Below are 20,060 nucleotides of genomic sequence, written 5' to 3'. Positions count from 1 at the left end.
GGGATGAAAAACCCCAGGAAAAACCTTCAGCTCCTCACGTCACCAACAGGAATCGAACTTAGGACACTCCTTCCTCAGGTATATGGTTGCAAAGCGCACAGCCACTAGGCTAATCGCGCAGACAAGATTGTCAGTTTAATGTAGTATATTGTAAAGTTTTCTGGTTTAGGAAAAAAAAATTACAAACTGTGTATTAGCTTCTAACTATGTATTAAAGATTCATCTAGCCAATGGATCTGAATTGCAAGAAGTTTTTGAGGCAAGGCATTTGGGAATAACAGAGAACAAATGGAAGTTCATAAGGCATACTGCAAAAGTAGACAAAATGAGGATAATTTAGATGTTGAGGAACATGCTGACAGTTAGAAGATGATTATTCCTCTCTCTCTCTCTCTCTCTCAGTCTCAGTAAGGCTTTGATATGGCTGCATCCAGACTATTGTACACAGCTTCAGTTCTGAGCTTGGGGATGGGAAAGTACCTGAAAAGAATTCACAGAAAGAGTATGCTCAAAAGAATTATAAACAGTCTTAGAATTTTTATGAGTGAGTCAAGTTAGATTTTAAAAAGAAAAAGCTACACTATGATAATACTGGACTTTGCAAAGGCATTTGATAAGATACGTCACAAGATAACTCTCTTATAAACAACAAATTACACAATAACCACAGTAACTTACTTTAAAGAAATGAAAGTACAGGTATTTAATACTGAAAATAACAGTACATCATCAGTACGTAGAAACAAGCAAATCAAAGAAAAAGGAATGCAAGGGTACATACAACAATCGGTGGTTTACCAATTAAAAACTATTGTTGCGTGCAAGAAATTAATATTAATAAATAATATTATTTAAAACTATTTTTGATGGTTACATGAAATGAAAATCTCCCAATCTTTTGGGAGAGAGAAAGAGAGGGAGACATTCGTTCTGATTCAGATTTGACCGATGTAAAAGGACTTTGCAACTTTCTTTAAAAAGGCATTCATATTTAAAACTGTTTCTATGGAGAAGACAAGCTTCATCCCACCAGATATTATGTTTAGTATCAGTATTATGTTGTGCCAGACCAGACTTTTGAGATTACATGTATTCGATATAATATCAATCTTTATTAATTATTTTTTCCACAGAATGGCCTGTCTGCCCAAAGTATGTCAGATTACATTCACAAGGTATCTGGTAAATGGCAGCCAATGATACAGGTGATAGTTTGTTGGGATCAGTTTTGCACTCATTTTAAAACTCCTTGTTTATGTGGTCTCCCAGAAATTCATAAAGAAGGTTATCCAGTAAGACTCATTGCGAATTATATTGACTCTCCCACCTATTGAATTGCTAAATTTCTGTCACGTTTATTAACTGCCCATACTGAACAATCCAGATCATTCATCAAGAATTGCATACATTTTCTTGAGAAAATCAAGAATATTCAAATAGAGGTTGGATTTGTTAGTCAGCTTTGACATTGTTTCCCTCTTTACAAACATTCCATTATCTGACATTACCTTTCCATTATCATAATTTACTATATGATGATTACCTGTCTGATATTTCAAGGATTTTTGAATTTGTTATAGAATCAGGATATTTCAGCTGGAAAAACGAGATCTATAGACAAATTGAAGGTACTACTGTGGGTAGCCCTCTGTCCCTTTGTCTCTTAGGCAAACTATTTTTTGAATCATTTGGAAGATACCTTGTTCTCATCCATTCATCCCCACCTCTCATTGGTTTTGTGATGATGATGATGATGTTTTTGTTGTTTGGCTTCATTCTGGAAATGAACTTACCATTTTCCTACAACAGATTAGCCTTCTTCATCATCATCACATAATTACGAACCATGGGCTCACTGGCCATTAGTGTCTAATGCCTCCTTCACTATTTCTTCCCCCTTTCTTTGTCCAATGCACAGTGTTGCAGTTTCTGTACACCCATTCCACACCAATCCATTATGTCTTCTATCCATTGTCTGTATTGTCTACCTCTTCTGTTTTACACCATCCATAATACCAAACATGAATGTGTTATCATCCGGTCCTCACTTATTCTACAGATGTGTCCAAATAATTGCAGCTTCCGTTTTATAAACTTCGCATTAGATTCTTCTTTGGTTGTATCTTCCGACAGAGCTCTTCATTTGTGATTTTCTGTACCCATCCTATTTTTAGAATCTTCCTGTAACAAGTTCTTTCAAATGCCAAAATTCTTTTTGTTGATTCCTTATTTATCACTGACGTTTCAGATCCATATAGTACAATGCTAAAGATGCATGTTTCCAGCGCTCTTAGTTTTGTTTAAAGGCTGATCAATTTACTTTTCCAGATGTTATCCAGATAATATATAAATTGTTCAACATTTTCTATATCAATTCCATCCACTTGTATCTTTTGTTTCATGTTCTTTTCATCAAATACTATTGTCTTTTTTTTTTCCAAGTTCATAACAATTCCAAATCTCTTTCCTTCCTCATTTAACAGTATGTCTTTTGTAGTTTTCTTTCATCTTCTTCAATAATAACAATGTCATCTGCAGATCTCAGATTGTTAATTCTCATCCCATGTACTGATATTCCTTTTGCCTTTTCCTTCATTTTATCCATTTCTCTTTCTAAATGTGCAATGAAAACGCTTGGGGATATTGGGTCTCCTGTCTAGTACTTCTGCTTGTTCTAAACCATTTCCCTAAATCATCACCTATTCTAACTGCTGCAGCTGCATTCTTATACACATCTTTTAATATAGCCAATTAATATTTTAATTGGTTTTTTATCAATTCTTATTCGGTGTTTATCAAAAACTTACCTTTACTGGCAGATATATTCATCAAATATCTCAAAAAACTGGTGTTATCAAGTCTTTAATTAATAGTGCACCTAATGTGTGCTCCTCTCTCTCTCTCTCTCAAGTTTACAACAAGAACTCACTATCAAAACTTTAATGGAATTTAATGGTTACAGTCCTAATCAAATCCAGCAGATAAATAACTCCTGTGTTCCAATCCCTTATATTTCTGGTATCTCTGAATAGATTGGTAAATTTTAAAGAAATATCACCTTATTCCCACATATTTTCCTATCAATAAAATTTCTCATATGTTGTCATCTACAAAAGATAAATTGATACCTCTATCATTAGCTGGCGTTTACCAGAGACCTTGTGAATATACTTTGTGCAGACAGGTCATTTTGTGGAAAAAAGAATTAATAAAGATCTAATTTATATTGAATACATTAAACCTCAAAAGTCTGATCTGGCACAACACAGTATCCAGCAGGATGAAGCTCATCTTCTCCATAGAAGCAGTTTTAAATATGAACACCTTTTCAAAGAAAGTTGCAAAGCCCTTTTTCATCAGCCAAATCTGAATCGGAACAATTGTCTCTCTCTCTCTCTCTCTCTCTCTCTCTCTCTCTCCCCCTAAAAGTTTGGGAGAGTCTCATTTTATGTAACCATCAAAAATAGTTTTTAATAATATTATTTATTAATATTAATTTCTAGCACACAGCAATAGTTTTTAATTGGTAAACCACCGATTGTTGTATGTACCTTGCATCCCTGTTTTTTTTTATTTTCTTGTTTTTACACACTGATGATGTACTGCTATTTTCAATATGAAATATCTGTACTTTCATTTCATTAAACTTAATTACTGTGGTTATCATGTAATTTGTTGTTTATAGTCTTGCCACAAGTACCTTTAAAGATTAGAATGCTTTTATGTAAATTAGAGCTGTTACATAAATCTTACTATATAATTACTATATAAATTTTATTAAATAAACTGTAATAGTAATACAGGTTGTGAATATCCACCTTCTCAAAGAAATGTAAATTTTTCAAAGAACTTTTTATGAGTACTTTTGCTAGTTTTTTTAATGAAAAACTAGCAGTGCAAAAGATTGTGGGTAAGTCATCCGTCACTTTTTTTTTTATTTAAGTGGTTATCATGAATGTATTCAGTGTTGTTGTTGGTGGTGGTGGATGTGGTTTAACATTTCATTTCATTCTATTTATTTATTTGCTCTGTAGGAAGTCAAAATTAATAGCCCAGATTATACAGACATAAATAAAGATCAAGCATTGATGGATTTTAGAAAACGTATTGAGCATTATAAATCTACATATCAGACATTAGATGAAGAAGTGGAACGACAATATTCATTCATGAAAGTATTCAATACTGGTGAAAAGGTTCTTGTTCATAGGCATGAAGTTAAGTAAATGAGGATTTTTTCCTATTTGAAATACATTGTCTATAAATTTACTTTGTACTATTATGAGTCCATAGACTCATCGAGGGTGGGCACTTGCTGTACAACTCTCTCTGTCTCCACCACTCAATCCACCAACCACAACGAACCGTAACTACACCATACCATCTGGTTGTCGGCCTTTTTGGCTAAGTGGTTAGCGTATCCGCTCTCCACCCAAAAATCTGCGAGTTCGAATTCCGCCATGGGCATGGATCTTTGTGAATGTCTGTGAAAATGCTAGGGGGGGGTGGCAGTAGATGGCATTGGTGTAGATGATGATGGTAGTTGCGGTTCGTAGTAGTTCTAGTTTTTAGTAATTGGTAGAGACAGAAAGTTGTAGAGTGGGTGCCCTCCCTCAATGAATCTTTGGATTCCCTGAAGGTTATCACATAATAATAATAATAATAATAATAGAATTTTGCAAACAATATTTTTAAATAAGCAGTGCTTTTTCAGATACTGATAAATGTTTTTTGTTTATTTGCTATAGGTCACATTCAAAGCCGGATAGTGTATTATCTAATGAATATACACATAATTCCTCGATCTATATATTTAACAAGAGTGGGTATAATTATATTATATTTAAAATTAAATAGTTATGTTTTAAATTAAAGATGGCTTGGAAACCTTGCATAGCCCTATTTAAAAGCTTTGTGATACAGGATGTACATTTAATATTTTTCTTCTATTATCATTATGTATCATATTATTATATCATTTTAGATCAGTGGCAGCTCGTCCATAAGGATTGCAGAGCTGCAGTCCCTCTAGTATAAAATGAAAGTTCTTGTTTTATTATCACCATTCTTAAATTTAATTGTTTGTAATACAATACCGCTCGATAGTATTTTATATAATTCATTTTGTAGCAATTGTTGTATTTTGCAATAGTCAATGTGCTGTCTGGGCTAGGGCTAATATCAGTACTGGCTAGTATACTCAATGCTGGAGCTGCATTCAATGTAGACCGCACCAAACCACTACCTAGTGGGGATAACATAGTGAGGTTAATGCATGATTTATGTGCAGTCTGGGCTGTTAGCATTGCAGCCCAAGATATGCTGCTACTATACGAGCACAAACAACACAAATTAGCATCATTGTCATTATCGTAGGTGAATATTGTGCGTTTTTTCTTTTTTCTATTTAATTCTTGTATTTAATTTATATCTGTAGAAATGAATGAAGAGAATAATTCTGTCAAATACTGTTAAATTCTATTATATTTTAGTCTTATTAATGATATAATTTTTTGAATCCATATTGATTTTTTTTTTTTTTTTTTTACTTTTATTGCTACAGCCCCACCATTATAAATTCTTATGAGCCACCACTGTTTTAGATATATTATTATAGTGCAGCTAATGGTACCAAAATGAAAACCAGCACAATGGCACGCAGAATGTTATTGTACTAGGAATGATAACATGATGCATTTTATCAGATAAATGCGTGTATATGCATGCACACACACACACACACACACACACACACAAATGCATGCAGTGTATTTTATTATTATTATTATTATTATTATATAGGTAATATCAGTAGACTCATCATGGAAGATCCATTATTCACACACTTTATTCACACAATACCTATTACACCTCTCCTTATGCTCATTCACTGACAAAGCATTCACAACCACCTCTGGCAACCCACTCCCCACCCTCACAAGTAAAAAATCTAGTCCTAACATCCTTACTAACCACATAAACATACCCTTATTCAATTTCCATGGTGGCCCTTCGTTTTCTCCCTTCCTGCCATGTACAGAAAAAAAGCATTCAGTGTCAATCTTATAAAGACACATTTAATAACTTATATGTTTCTGTCATGTTTCCTCTTTTTTTTTGCCAGTTAGCTAGTTTTTGAAGCCCATAGACTGTTGATCTAACTTCTCTAATCCTTCTTGTTAGTGTATTTCAGCAATCATGTACTCTGATGTGCTGTTTGGGCTCCCTTTGCAGTATGCCCTCTGAACTTCAACTCCTTATCCACAATCACCCTCAACCTGGGTTCATCAGTTTCCTGCAATTCAGTCCCATCAAAACAGTACACAGCTTCAGATATTTTCCCAAAGTGCATCACCTTTCACTGGCAGCCATTTGCCTTTGCCCATACTGCTAGTCTATTTAAATTTCCTGCAAGATCTCTTCATCACCATCATTTGCCATAGCTCATCCCAGTTTTGCCATTATCAACAAACAACTGAATATTTCCTATATCATTGGTGTATAAATTAAACAAAAGAGGACACTGAATGCTGTGGTACACCACTAGTCATCTGCCTCTTCTTGGACTCAACTAGTTGTTTATGGAGGAGGAGGCTCCATAAACAACTCTTTAATATTTGTCTATCAGCCACTCTCTGTCAAATCACCAGATTCATATCCATCCCCATTTGCTCCAATTTATGTTACAGAATTCTGTGCAGAATCCTGTCAAATGCTTTTGCAAAGTCTGGCAATATCTCCAAGTAATAATTTTCCTTATCCTGCTCGATTGTCACTTTATTATAAAGTAAATTACTAAAGCAAGACCTACCCTTCACAAAATCACATTGTCCCTTATATGGTATCGTATTCCTCTCCATCCAGTCCTGAATTCTGTCTTTCACCAATTTCTCCAGTACCTTAACCACCACTCCTGAGATGCTGATTAGCCTATAATTTGCTGCCTATGTCTTGGAAGCTGCATTTATGCAAGGGGGGAATATTTTGCTCTCTTTCCACTCCATTGGCACCTTCCTAATACTGATGCTTAAATTACACAGCTGGTCAGAGGAGCTGGTAATTTCCTTGCACATTCGTGTAATACATGGGCTGACGCGCCATCTAATCCCATGGCTGTGATCACATTAAGGTTCTGTAATATTTTAACACCTCCATTTCTTCAGCCTCTATTCTTCCATTAGTTAACGTGACGTCTGGTGTTGTAGCATCACCACCTAGATGGTACAACCCTCCAAAATGCTCAATCAGTAATTCAACTATTTGGTTTGGTTCTGTTATTTCTCCCACCTTCAGCACTTTTTAAAGTCATCCTTCCATAGTCATTCCTCCTTTTACTTTCCCACATAGTAAAAGAACTCTTTAGGATTGGATTTGACTCATCAACTAGCTTTCTTTCATAATTAGCTTTGACCTTCCTTACTATACAAGTCACTCTTCTTGCCTATTCCTTGTACTGTTCATGGGCATGGTAATCATCTTTTTTTTTTTTTATATTGCCTTCACAAGTTTTCTTTGTGTGCAATAATGATGAGGCAAATTACCTGCTTTGTAATTCCACATATATTCCTTATTAACAGAAAATTCTGCATGTCTGGCAGTCCCCCAGGTGGCAACATGATCATTTACCCAAAGTGGAGGTAGTGTAGTTACACAAGAGGCAACATCATATGGTGCTCTTTGCTGGCATCTGTTAGTGACTTCAGATAAACAGGGATCTTGAAGTATTAATGTTTCCCATATTTTGGAAAGTTTTAGGTAACCACTTTTATTCAAGGCAGGCTGATTTTTGAGAGCAGTTGCAAATTATACAAACAGTATTTCTCTTCTAAATTTGTTGTGATAGGAAAGTAGTTTTTTTCCCTAGTTGGCCTAGGGAAAGTTGGCCTAGTTTTCCCTGGTTTTTTCCCCCAGATGGAAAAGCCCAAGAATCATTCGGAACTGCTTTTTCCGAATGTGCTGCTTCTCTCAGAAATTAGCCCACCCTGAATAAATATGGTTGCATAAAACTTCAAGTTTTATGCATGTTTTTAGTATTTCTCCACAATATGAAAAACACTAATACTTTGAGATCCCAGTTTATATCTGAGGCCACCGACAGGTGGGCGCATAGCATTTCCCACCTAATTTATCATGGACGAAAGACTCTTGTCTTTCACTATGTTTCACTTAGTTTTGTGTTGCCTTTGTGCGTATTGGTGTGTTACAATTTTCATATTGTACTCCTTTAAGATATCTCTGCGACTGAGATGAAATGTTCAGTAGATTTTAAATAGTATTTTTAATCCTTTCTCAGTGCTGTTTCACTCCATTAAGTCTCCACCCTGAGAGAGAGAGAGAGAGAGAGAGAGAAAAAGTATTGAAAATGTTATGTGACTGAATGCAAGAACTGTGCCTATCAGAAGATGGTAAAACATGTGAAAGTGTGAGTGTTGTAGAGAATAAAGAGAGGAATATAGAAATTAGTGAAATAATTGAAGTAATGATTCCATGCTTACATGGAATCTTTCACAGGACAAAGCCTGAACTATAGAGCAGAGAAGCATCGGATACAGTGGTATTATGGTAGAGAAGAGTAAAAAAGAAAAGGGGAAAACTAAGGAGAGTATTAATGAGTAAAAAAAGAAGACTAAAGGAACTACCATAGCATTAATGGGAAAGTGCAAGGTGTGCTTGATGAGTCTGTGACTAAATTGTGCTTTCCTGGTGATTTCACTACCAGAGATTCAAAAAGGGAGTTAATAATTGACCAGAACCAATTATTTAAAGGGTGAAACATATGGAATGAAAGAGGATTTGAAAGAGTTACCGAAAAAAGTGAAAAAGATGGGAGATTAAAGTTTGTAAGTCTCTTCTCGAGGTATGAAAAATGGCATGAGAAGATGTGAACGAGTTACTGAAAAAAAAAAAAAGGAAAAATTATTATTATTATTATTATTATTATGTGACACCTCCAGGGAGTCCAAAGATGCATCGAGGGAGAATGTGTCAACAGCATCGAACGATTCTGCCTCCTTCCAACTACTAACCATGCTCAAACTTGCTTAATTTTTTGCTTGAGCCATTAGTAGCAGAGGCTTTACCAATTGACCAACCTTTGCTGGCATAAAAAAGAACGAAAAAGATGAGAGAATAAAGTATATAAATCTCTTCCTAGGTATGATAGCAGTGAAGTGAGAAGAAAAGCCATGATAGCAAATGAATTAGTGTATAAGTTAAGGAGGAATGGTATAAAGTTTTTACATGTTTTGATTGAATTTAATGAATAAAAGGACATGTATATACCTGATGGATTATGCTTTAATTGCTTTCAAGTTAAGTGTCTTGAAAAAAATTTTTATTTAGTGAGAGAATAGATGTGCAAAACTGGGGAATGAAACTATTAAGGACGATGCAAGTGGTCATATTTTCAATTTCACATTCAATCTTTTCAATCTCACATTCACTTACCTGAAGGTTTCCTTCAGGTAAGTGAATGTGAGATTGAAAAGATCATAGAATGCTGAATACAGTTTCTCATATTTCAAATCTCCTTCAAAAATGTAATAATACCTATGAACCATTGCATGCATACTAATTCATAAAGCAGTATCATGAACAAAGGTGAGGAGTTTGGGGCATTGGTTATAGTCATTAGGGAGATTTAGTTAACTAAAGAATAGGAACAAGAAAGATATTGCCAGAAGAGTAAAAAGAAAGGGATATTGTATTTTCAGGGAAGATTTAAAAAAAGAAAAAGATTAGGGAGGGTTTTTGCAACCAGCAAAAGTTTAAGTATGGGATTGAATGAGATTTCAACTCACGTGTTAATGGAAAAGTGCAAGAGCTTGACCAGACTATTACATTTAATTGGACACAAAAGTTTAAGTATGGGATTGAATGAGATTTCAACTCGCATGTTAATGGGAAAGTGCAAGAGCTTGACCAGACTATTACATTTAATTCTCCGTACCAGTATGGTGCCATGGGAGTGGACACAGCACAAAATAGTTTTGTAGGTTGAGAGGTTTCAAATTATAGACCAATTAATATCATAAAAATTTTGGTTAAGGTTAGTTAAGTTGGTGAAGGACACAATAGATGAATACGATATGATGTTCTATGGGAGACAGCATGACTTTATGAATGGAATGTCTGGTCTTAGTAATTTTTCTTGATTCTCCTTTTTGAATAGCTTTATCTTAATTTATTTAAATATATTAGTTTAAAATTAAAAAGATAAAGCTTTATCTTAACATAGTGTTTATTAAAGATGAGAATTTAAAGTGAAATAAGGAATAGATGTTTCCTACTTATAACACCTGTTTCAGTAATGCATTCATTACAAAATTTTTGGATTAGAAGACTGAAAAATTGTAATCCAAGGGAATGTAGCATAGAATTATGAAGGTCATTACATTCATGGGTGAAGAAATTAAAACTAGTTATTCTAATTATCCTGGAGGCAGACAGTTTTTGAATATACTTAGCAGGATAATAATAATAATTATTATTATTATTACCCCAAGACCACATGGAGTCAAAGACCCATCTGGGAGGTCCTTTTATCACACACACATCTCATCATACCGTGTCTTAAACACACTCAAACTCCTTGCAGACACCACACTCTCAAACAAGGCATTCCAATCATTCACAACTCTGCACAAAAAAAACCTGCCTCTCACTCCCCTACTCACACCCGCTTTATACAGTTTCCAGGGATGACCTCTGGTTCTCCCCTGATCTCCCACTATTCTCTGTAGAACTTCTCCACCATTGATCTTATAAAAATCCCTTACCAATGTGTAAGTCTCTATCATATCTCCCCTCTTCCTCCTCTCCACCAGACTCTGCAAATTACATCTTCTCAATCTTTCCTCATACTCGACATTCCAGAGGCCAGAAAATACCTTAGTCAGTTGCCTTTGGACCCTTTCACATCTCTTCATCCTTCTGAAAACTCAGTGATCAAATCTGGGCACAGTAGTCCATGTGTGACCTAATCAAAGCCTTATACAATGGAACAAGAATCTCCCTACTTCTACACATCAGTATCCTCCGCATCATTCCCAGTAGCCTTTGTGTTATCTTCACAATTTTGGTGATGTGTCCCCTAAATTTTAGATCCTTATCCACTATCATCCCCAGATCTCTTATTTCCTCTACCTCCAACAATATATTCTCACCAAGCATAAATTCTGCATCCCATCTTTGTTTTCCAAATTTTAAAAGCTTACATTTTGCAACATTGAACTTATATCCCCATTTCCATGCCCAATCACTCAATTTATTCAAGTCTTCTTGCAAGGCCACAACATCTTCACTACTCTTTATGGTTCGTCCCAACTTTGTATCATCTGCAAACAACTGAATATCTCCATCCAAATCTTCGCCAATATCATTAATATACAAGTTAAACAGTAATGGCCCTAAAACAGACCTCTGAGGCACTCCACTAGTGACTTTCTTTTTCCTGGATATCGCACCCCCCCATACACAACTTGTTGATACTTTTCAGATAGCCAGTCTCCAATCCAATGCACTAATCTAATCTCCAACCCCATCTGCTCTAGTTTGACTGTCAACTTATCATGAGGTACTCTATCAAAAGCCTTTGCGAAATTCAACTATATATTACTGGGTATCCTTCTCCTCTATCCAAGGAAGCAGTCATTTTGTTGTAATAAGTAAGTAGATTACTGAAACATAACCTCCCTTTAGCAAATCCATATTGTCCATCAAAGATAATACCATTGTTGTCAACCCAACTCTGGATCCTAGTTCTCACAAGCTTCTCCAACAACTTAACCACAACACCTGACACATAGATAGGCCTATAGTTTGATACTTGAGTTTGATCACTTCCTTTATGAAGTGGCACAATCTTGCCCTCCTTCCACTTCTTAGGAGCTTGACCGATTGCAAGACTGATATTAAAAAATATGTCAAGGCAGGTGTCAACACTCTGGCACATTCCTTCAGAATACGTGCCTCGGTGATATGTTATCAAGTCCCACAGCCTTATTTACATCTAGTTTACTCAACTCCCTTATAATCGATGATCATCTGTTTGCAGAGTGATTGGATTATTTGGTATGCTTAGGAATTCTTTGTGTGCGTGTGTGATCATTTGCTATAGTAAACTATTATTATTATTATTATTATTATCCAGGCGTCCATGGAGTCAAAAGACTCATTGTGGGAGGTCGTTTTTAGGAAACACAAAGTTTATCATACCACTCCTTGAACCCATTGACCGTTCCCATTCCAACCACTCTCTCAGGCAATGCATTCCGAGGTTCAACCACCCTCCACGCATAGAAACCTCTCCTCACCGTCTTGCACACAGCCTCCTTTTGTAACTTCCAGGGATGGCCCTCTTTTCATCGCTCCTTCCCACCATTCCAACAAGTGAAAGAACTCTCCAATATCTACTCTGTAACTGCCTCTCAACAGTTTAAAAGTCTCGATCATATCACCTCTCCTTCTTCTATTCACCAAACTCTGCAGTCCACATTCCCTCAGTCAATCCTCATAACTCATATTGTACAGTCCTGAAACCATCTTTGTTATCTGCCTCTGTACCTTCCACAGTCAATTTATCACCTTCAAATCCTAGGGACCAAATCTGAGAACAGTATTCTAAGTGTGGTCTGATCAGGGTGTTATACAACAGAATGATAACTCTTTTATCTCTGCAGGTCAGCTTCCTTCTCAGTATTGCAGCAATCCTCTGAGTTACCCTCACCACCTTTGCAATATGCTCCCTGAATTTCAGTTTTCTATCAATCATCACCCCCAGGTCTATTTTCTCCCTTACCTCCTCCAGTACAGCTCCTGCAATTGAGTATGCATCCCCCATCGATAGATCCCAAACCTGAAGACTTTACATTTTGCTGCATTAAACTGAAACCCCCATTCATTTGCCCATCTGTCTAGTTCATTCAAATTCTCATTCAGGGCTGCCATATCTGCACTATTACCTTCCTGAGTTCATATCATCTGCAAACAACTGAATGTCCCCTTGCAATCCATTGACAATATCATTGATATAAAGATTGAACAATACAGGTCCCAGTACCGAGCCCTTTGGAACCCCATTTGTAACCTTCTACTTCCTTGATACTGTCCCATCACACACACAACGCTCTGATACCTATCAGTCAGCCAATCTGGAATCCATTTGACTAACCCGATATTTAAACCCAACTTAAATATCAGCTTATCATGTGGCACCCTGTCAAATGCCTTTGAAAAATCCAAAAAAATTATTACTATGATTATTATTATTATTATCAGACCTCCTTGGAGTCAAATCAAAGAATCATTGTAGGAGGTCATATCATACATACATAAATAAATCTCATGATACCTTAAATACATTATTTTTCTCTGCAGACACCATGTTCACAGGCAATGCATTCCAATCATTCAATATTCTTCATGCAAAAAAACTGATTCTAACTTCTTTGCTCATACTCACGTTATACAGCTTCCAGGAACTACCTCTTGTTCTTCTCCCCATCTTCCACCATTCTATGAAAAACCTTTTCACTGTTAATCAAATAAAAACCTATTATTAAATTATACATCTATATCATCCCTCCTCCTCTTCCTTTCCACTAGACTGTAAATTGTATCTTCTCAACCTTTCTTTATAATCAACATTCAAGAGACCAGAAACCATCTTAGTCAATTGCCTCTGGACTCTTTCCAATATCTCTTCATCCTTTTGAAAACCAGGTGACTAAATATTATTATTATTATAATTATGTGATACCTCTAGGGAGTCCAAGGGCTCATCTTGGGAGGGCATTCTACTCTACTTCGCTAAATACATCTCACCTTCTCTACTACTACTATGACACTATATTATCAATGTCATCTACTGCCCATCATCACTAACAACAGTGTTTTCTGTTTCTGAATTGCATGTGTTCTGCAGGCCAATTTGTCTGTACGTCAGATGAAAAACCCAAGTTTATGGCAGAAAAAAAAAACCCTGCTATCTCTGTATGAGATCAGCTAACTCACCTTCAATTGAAAAAGAATTGAACCCAGGTCTTTTCCAGTAGGGTGCAATGTTCTACTGTTCTTCCAATTGCGCTATGAAGGCTTCTGTATGCAGTAATCCATATGCAGTGTGTAATCAGTGCTTTATACAATGGAACCAGAATGTTCTCTGCATTACTGCCAGAAATCATTGTGCTAATCCTCACAATTTTAGCAATGCATCCTCTAAATTTTAGATTTTTATCTAGGATCACCCCAATATCGCTTATTTCCTTCTCCTCCAATAAATCTCAAACAAATGCATTTTCTACATTCCATATTTGCTTTCTGAATTTTTAAAACCCTTAGAAATTTTCAGATAAGAATACAGCAGCACTTAGCATATAACCCTTCAGCTGTAGATAATTCACTAAATTCTGCAAAGAAAGGATTATCGCTCAAATCTGCTTTGATAGTGAAGATATGTCCACCACTCCTTTCAAAAAACACTACCAAATCTGTTTGAAGACAATAATACTGTTGGAAATTATAACTCTTGGAACATTAATGGCTTTATTGTTCATATCCAAGATGGGCTTGACAGACCCATTACAGCATCTGAAGTTACCACAGCCTATAAAGAATGCTAGACAAGAAAATCCCAGTACCCTATGGTCTAAGTATAGAACTTTACTGTGAGGCCTAGGATTTTATTCTTCCCATTCTAGTTATACTATTTAATTCTTTTCTCTCATTAGGACACATACCAAGTGAATTTGTAGCAAGCCATACTGCCCTCATTCAAAAACTTAATAGAGATCACACATTTATCAGCAGCTGGAGACCTGACTACAAGATATTTTCCACATTATCAATAATAGGCTCAAAGTGGGAATGAGATACATAATTAAAAGCTCACAGGTTTATGGAGTTTCAGGCTGAGCAGTAGAATTTAATATATTTTTGCTATTTTGTTTAATCTGTTTAGTTAATACGAAAAAGCAGTCAATGGCAGTGCTATCAGTAGACCTTACTCAAGTATTTGCTCATGTCTGGCATCCCTTTCTGTTCCGTGTCTTCCAATAAATTAATGTAGGTAAAAAAATATGCTATTCATTATCAAAGGAGCCCATGCTAATTCAACTACCTGCCTCCTGGTTAATTTGCTCCTGTCAGACGTGGTCAGACTTTAAAAAGATGTCAAGCAAGGTTACCATCTTAATCCACTTCTCTTGCATTGGTTCCTGAACCTTTCTCATAAGAAGTTGACAATACACATGTTGTGTGAGGAATAACGGTTCTTTCAACTATGAAGGAAAATAAGGTATTAGCATATGTAGCAAGCACTTTGAAGGATAATGATTCCATATATATATATATCAGGGGCGAATACTCTGGGTGTGCTAGGTGTGCGGTGCTTATCCACAAAATATCAGTATCATCGATATTATATTTTTGCATTTATTCCCGTTAAAGACTCCTCCAATTGTTTGCAGACTTCACACGATTCCTAAAATTGAATACAACATACTAATGCTGCATTGTCCTCTTCATGAGGATAATAAAGCATTAGTGCTTCATGAAGAGGGCACTTTTCAATGCATAAACGTTGCATCACATTCGCGTTAATAACCTGGGTGTGCTTTCGAAATGCATACACCTTTGAGCCCTTCAAAAATATGTAAAGAGAGTGCAGCTGGTCAAATTCTTAGCTTTCTAATATTTTTAAACCACTGTGAAGGCAGGGCTGGGTGAGCTAAAATTTTGAGCTCACTCTGCACCTAGCATCTGTGATTGGTCATTGTGTCAACCAATCCAATCGAACATTGTCACTTGTCCTGCGTTGAGCACTTTTTGTATCCGATGTATATTACAAACAGTTGTTACGCATATTTTCTGGAACTGAAAATTTGAAAGTGGATGTTAGGAGAAAATGCTAATTGTTTTTTCTTTTGCTTGTGCAGCATAGCATCTGTTGAGGTTGCAAAGTTTTTTAATGGTATATAGAGACATTTTTATTCTAGTCTTCGGAAACAACAGACAGTAAAAAATATCTATTCCTGAACAAAAATGAATATTCTGTGTATTATAAGACGTTGACCTACAACAAAATACCAGCATATGTGAGATTGTTAAGACAGAAGAGCCGCTGATACTAAAAAAAAAAAACCCGATGAATGTAGGATTCTTGAAAGTGTGGATAATTCTGATGATGATTGGATGTTATGTATACTGAGTCTCAGTAAACAAAAGAAATTTCTTGGAAAACAGAGCAAAATATACACAATCCAGAGAAATACACATAACATGGTCAACAAATTTTATGAGTTGATTTACTGTTCCATCAAACGATATTTATTCCTACCATTCTCTGTCTCCTCGTAAGTTTTTTTTTAAATTATGCCATCATAAATTCACTTATTCATGCCTAGACTTTATAGGATTGTGCTATTTGCTCTACCCAGCAACTTATAAGCCACACATATCCCAAATGTTAATTATTAATAATTCGTTTACCATTAATGAAAGTATTTCTACTCACACTTATTCTTTCTTTTCATTTCCTATTCTTACATGTCTTATAAATGATGGTTCACATATTTTCATCTTTGAGTATTTCAAATATACCAACGAAATATAGTTTTCTCCTTCATTGTTGTTTTCTAATAAATTTTAAAACAAACAGATTGTTCCCCCACTCTATGCAGAAGTATTCAAAGTTATCCTGTAATTAATTGCATTGGACCAATTAAGATGACTGCTGATGCACTATGCACTCTCAAAACTTTCATACGTCGATAAAAATGCAATCATATGATCATTTGTGCTGCAGAGAGGGGGGGGGTAAGCGGGGAACTCCTCTCTAGGCTCGAGTAAAAAATTCCACAAATTATAATTGTAAAAGATTGAGATATGTAACTTTAAACCCTCAACCATGGAAAGTATTATTGTCTGTCTTAAAATTTTATTATGAGTTGGCCTGTTTTGGCCCATGGCAGGGTAGCCATAGAATACATGCTTTATTGCAGCAATAAAACACATGTTCCTGTTTTTGGTTCTTCATTTTCTGATTTGTGAAGAGTGAGACCAATTCGTTTGCCATCTGTGTCTAGTGGGTCACAGAGTGAAGTGTAAATTGTAAATTATAGTGAAACAAATTTAAACAGAAAAATACATTTTTAAAAGGTAAGTGTATGCAATTTAATATTATTTTACTGGTTAGTTTTATGATTTTTTTGCTTTAAAACTGAAATAATTTAATTTAGGATTTTGGGATTAATTAATTAGTTGACTTTTAATAAATATGCCGGTCAATTTTTTTTATATATGAAATTGTGCTAAAAACTGTATTAATTCTGAATACTTTTTTTCCTCGAGAATTAACGATCATTAAAATTGATGTAAAATGAAAATAATGTACTGTATTTATAATTTATATCAATAAATAATTACATCAAAAAATGCTAAAAGACGTTTATTGACCAACTCAATGCAGGTAACTCAGATAAGGCTAACCACCTGGGTATCAATCATCTTTGTGCTTTAGATTCAATTGATCTTTTGGTTATTATTTTGTGTTATAATAACCAAAATTATTATATATCCAAAGGCTCTCAGTTTTCCTTTTTCATAAATCTCATACAGATGAAATAAAAGAACTGAGGCCTTTTCTCTATCTCTCATACTATCTATCAGTCTTTTCTTTCTCCTCATACCTCATGTAATTACAGATATTGCATTACAGACATTACAACATTATCCTTACAGACATGAAATGTCTGTAAGGATAATGTTGCATTACAAGATACTAAGGCGATCGATGTGAGCGAGGTCAATAGCCTCTATATACAAGTAGCTCAGTCGTGAAGTTAGTTCGCATGTTTATGTTTATGTTCTTTATGTTTACTTACACTTGGATAAAGAATTAAATAAAGAATATAATTTCTTGGCATCTTTAATTTATTTTGTTGTTGTTTAAGGTTGAGTTAAAATTAGTCAGGGAATGAACATCTCATCAACAAATTTGGTTGTATGCGACTGCCCCAAATTTGGGAGGCATACATCAGCAGACCTTCAGCCCAACGGCCAAGAACGCCTACTTAGCCCTCCAGAGGGCACCATCAGGACTTCTAGGAGAACGATAGCTTCAAATCTTCATTCTCAGTTACTGTATTGTTATTGCCTTGTGTGCACCTGCCTTTTTGTAAGTTCCTTTAGAAAATGGCAATGTGACATTGCCGAAATATCGGAAATATCTATTAAAATATAATTTAATTTATATTCGGATCTACGTTGTTTCAATTCCCTAAGTTATTTAGAAATGCATAACCAACGTATAAGCCTGTCTACGAGAATAGTCAGGGAATGAAATATGCAATAATGGATTTGCTAAGCCATACAGATAGAGAATTTCACTTTCATTACCTCTTCAGCCCTGCCAAACACCAGAAAGTTGGTATGTTTCTGGTGTTTGGCAAGGCTGAGTTTAATAATAATAAATCATACTAGTTTCTGGAAATTGTTATTATATAAATTCACTCACTCTCTCTCTCTCTCTCTCTCTCTCTCTCTCTCTCTATATATATATATATATATATATATATAATATTATTATTATTATTAATTTGATAACCTCCATGGAGTCAACAAACTCATTGTGGGAGGCACACTCAACCAGAAACATGCCTATCATAATGAGCTTTGAAGTTATTATTATTATTCAGGCCTCCATGGAGTCAAGAGACTCATCGTGGGAGGTCCTTCTTAGGAAACACAAAATCTATCATACCACGCCTTTAACTCATTAACTGTTCTTGCTCTCACTACTCTTTCAGGCAATGCATTCCATGGTCCAACCACCCTCCATGCAAAGAAACCACTCATCACCCTCTTGCTCACAGCTTCCTTTTGTAACCTCCAGGGATGGCCCCTTCTCATCGCTCCTTCTCGCTGTTCCATCAAGTGAAAGAACTCCCCAATGTCCACCCTATAACTGTCTCTCAACAGTTTAAAAGTCTCAATCATATCACCTCTCCTTCTTCTATCCACCAAACTCTGCAGTCCACATTCCCTCAGCCCCCTCATAACTGATATTGTACAGTCCTGAAACCATCTTTGGTTATCTGCCTCTGTACCCCTTTCCACAGTTAATTTATCCCCTTCAAATCATGGGGATCAAATTTGAGAACAATAGTCCAAGTGTGGTCATATCAGGGTCTTATACAACGGAATGATAACTCTTTTATCTCTACAGGTCAGCATCCTGCTCAGTATTGCAGGAATCCTCTAGGTTACCTTCACCACCTTTGCAATATGCTCCCTGAATTTCAGTTTTCTATCAATCATCACCCTCAGATCTCTTGTCTCCCCTACTTCCTCCAGTACAGCTCCTCCAATCGAGTATACATCCTCCCATCGATAGATCCCAAACCTCAAGACTTTACATTTTGCTGCATTGAACTGACACCTCATTCATTTGCCCATCTGGCTAGTTTATTCAAATCCCCTTGCAAGGCTGTCACATCTGCACTATTACTAATAACTCTTCCCAGCTTCACATCATCCGCAAACAAATTAATATCCCCTTGCAATCCATTGACAATGTTATTAATATAAAGGTTGAACAATACAGGTCCCAGTACTGAGCCCTGTGTAACCTTCTGCTTCCTTGATATTGCTCCACCATACGCAACTCTCTGATACCTATCAGACAGCCATTTACACTACACTACATTATTTACACTACATTCATAATGCACTCTGGCAGTACATTCCACTCACTTATATGTCAAACCACTCAATGTCCAAAATCGACTCCTCATATCCATCTTCATCACATCTTTATACAACTTCCAGGAATAGATTCTCATTCTTCTGCTCTTAACATCCACTCTTTTTATAATTCCTTCTCTATTAATCTGATAGAATTATTTAACTGAATTGAAGGGCTCTATCATATCTCCTCTTTTCCTCCTATCCACCAACCTCTGTAATCCACATTCTCTCAAATGCTTTTCATAGCATTTGAGAGAACAGGTGTCCTACACAACAGAGTCCTGATATCACTTTGGTTATTTGGACTTTCTAGT

General features: G+C 35.7%; 1 protein-coding gene across 6 annotated transcripts in view; it reads left to right on the top strand.

Annotated features, from left to right (window-relative positions):
• Window positions 1-20,060, top strand: part of LOC150109923 (6-phosphofructo-2-kinase/fructose-2,6-bisphosphatase 1-like) — a 463,954-nt gene that overhangs the window by 252,752 nt on the left and 191,142 nt on the right. For all 6 annotated transcript variants that reach the window (XM_090397298.1, XM_090397313.1, XM_090397290.1 and 3 more), the window contains exons 6-7: window positions 4,035-4,218; window positions 4,749-4,822. In XM_090397298.1, coding sequence (XP_090253424.1) covers window positions 4,035-4,218; window positions 4,749-4,822 — 258 coding nt within the window. The remainder of the gene's footprint in view (window positions 1-4,034; window positions 4,219-4,748; window positions 4,823-20,060) is intronic.

Source organism: Typopeltis vanoorti, chromosome 1, assembly GCF_054136105.1.
Source record: "Typopeltis vanoorti isolate ZY-2024b chromosome 1, IOZ_Tvanoo_1.0, whole genome shotgun sequence".
In the NCBI taxonomy this organism is placed as follows: domain Eukaryota; kingdom Metazoa; phylum Arthropoda; class Arachnida; order Uropygi; family Thelyphonidae; genus Typopeltis; species Typopeltis vanoorti.
Note: the sequence above shows the minus strand (reverse complement) of the source record. Positions and strands in the feature narration are given on the sequence as shown.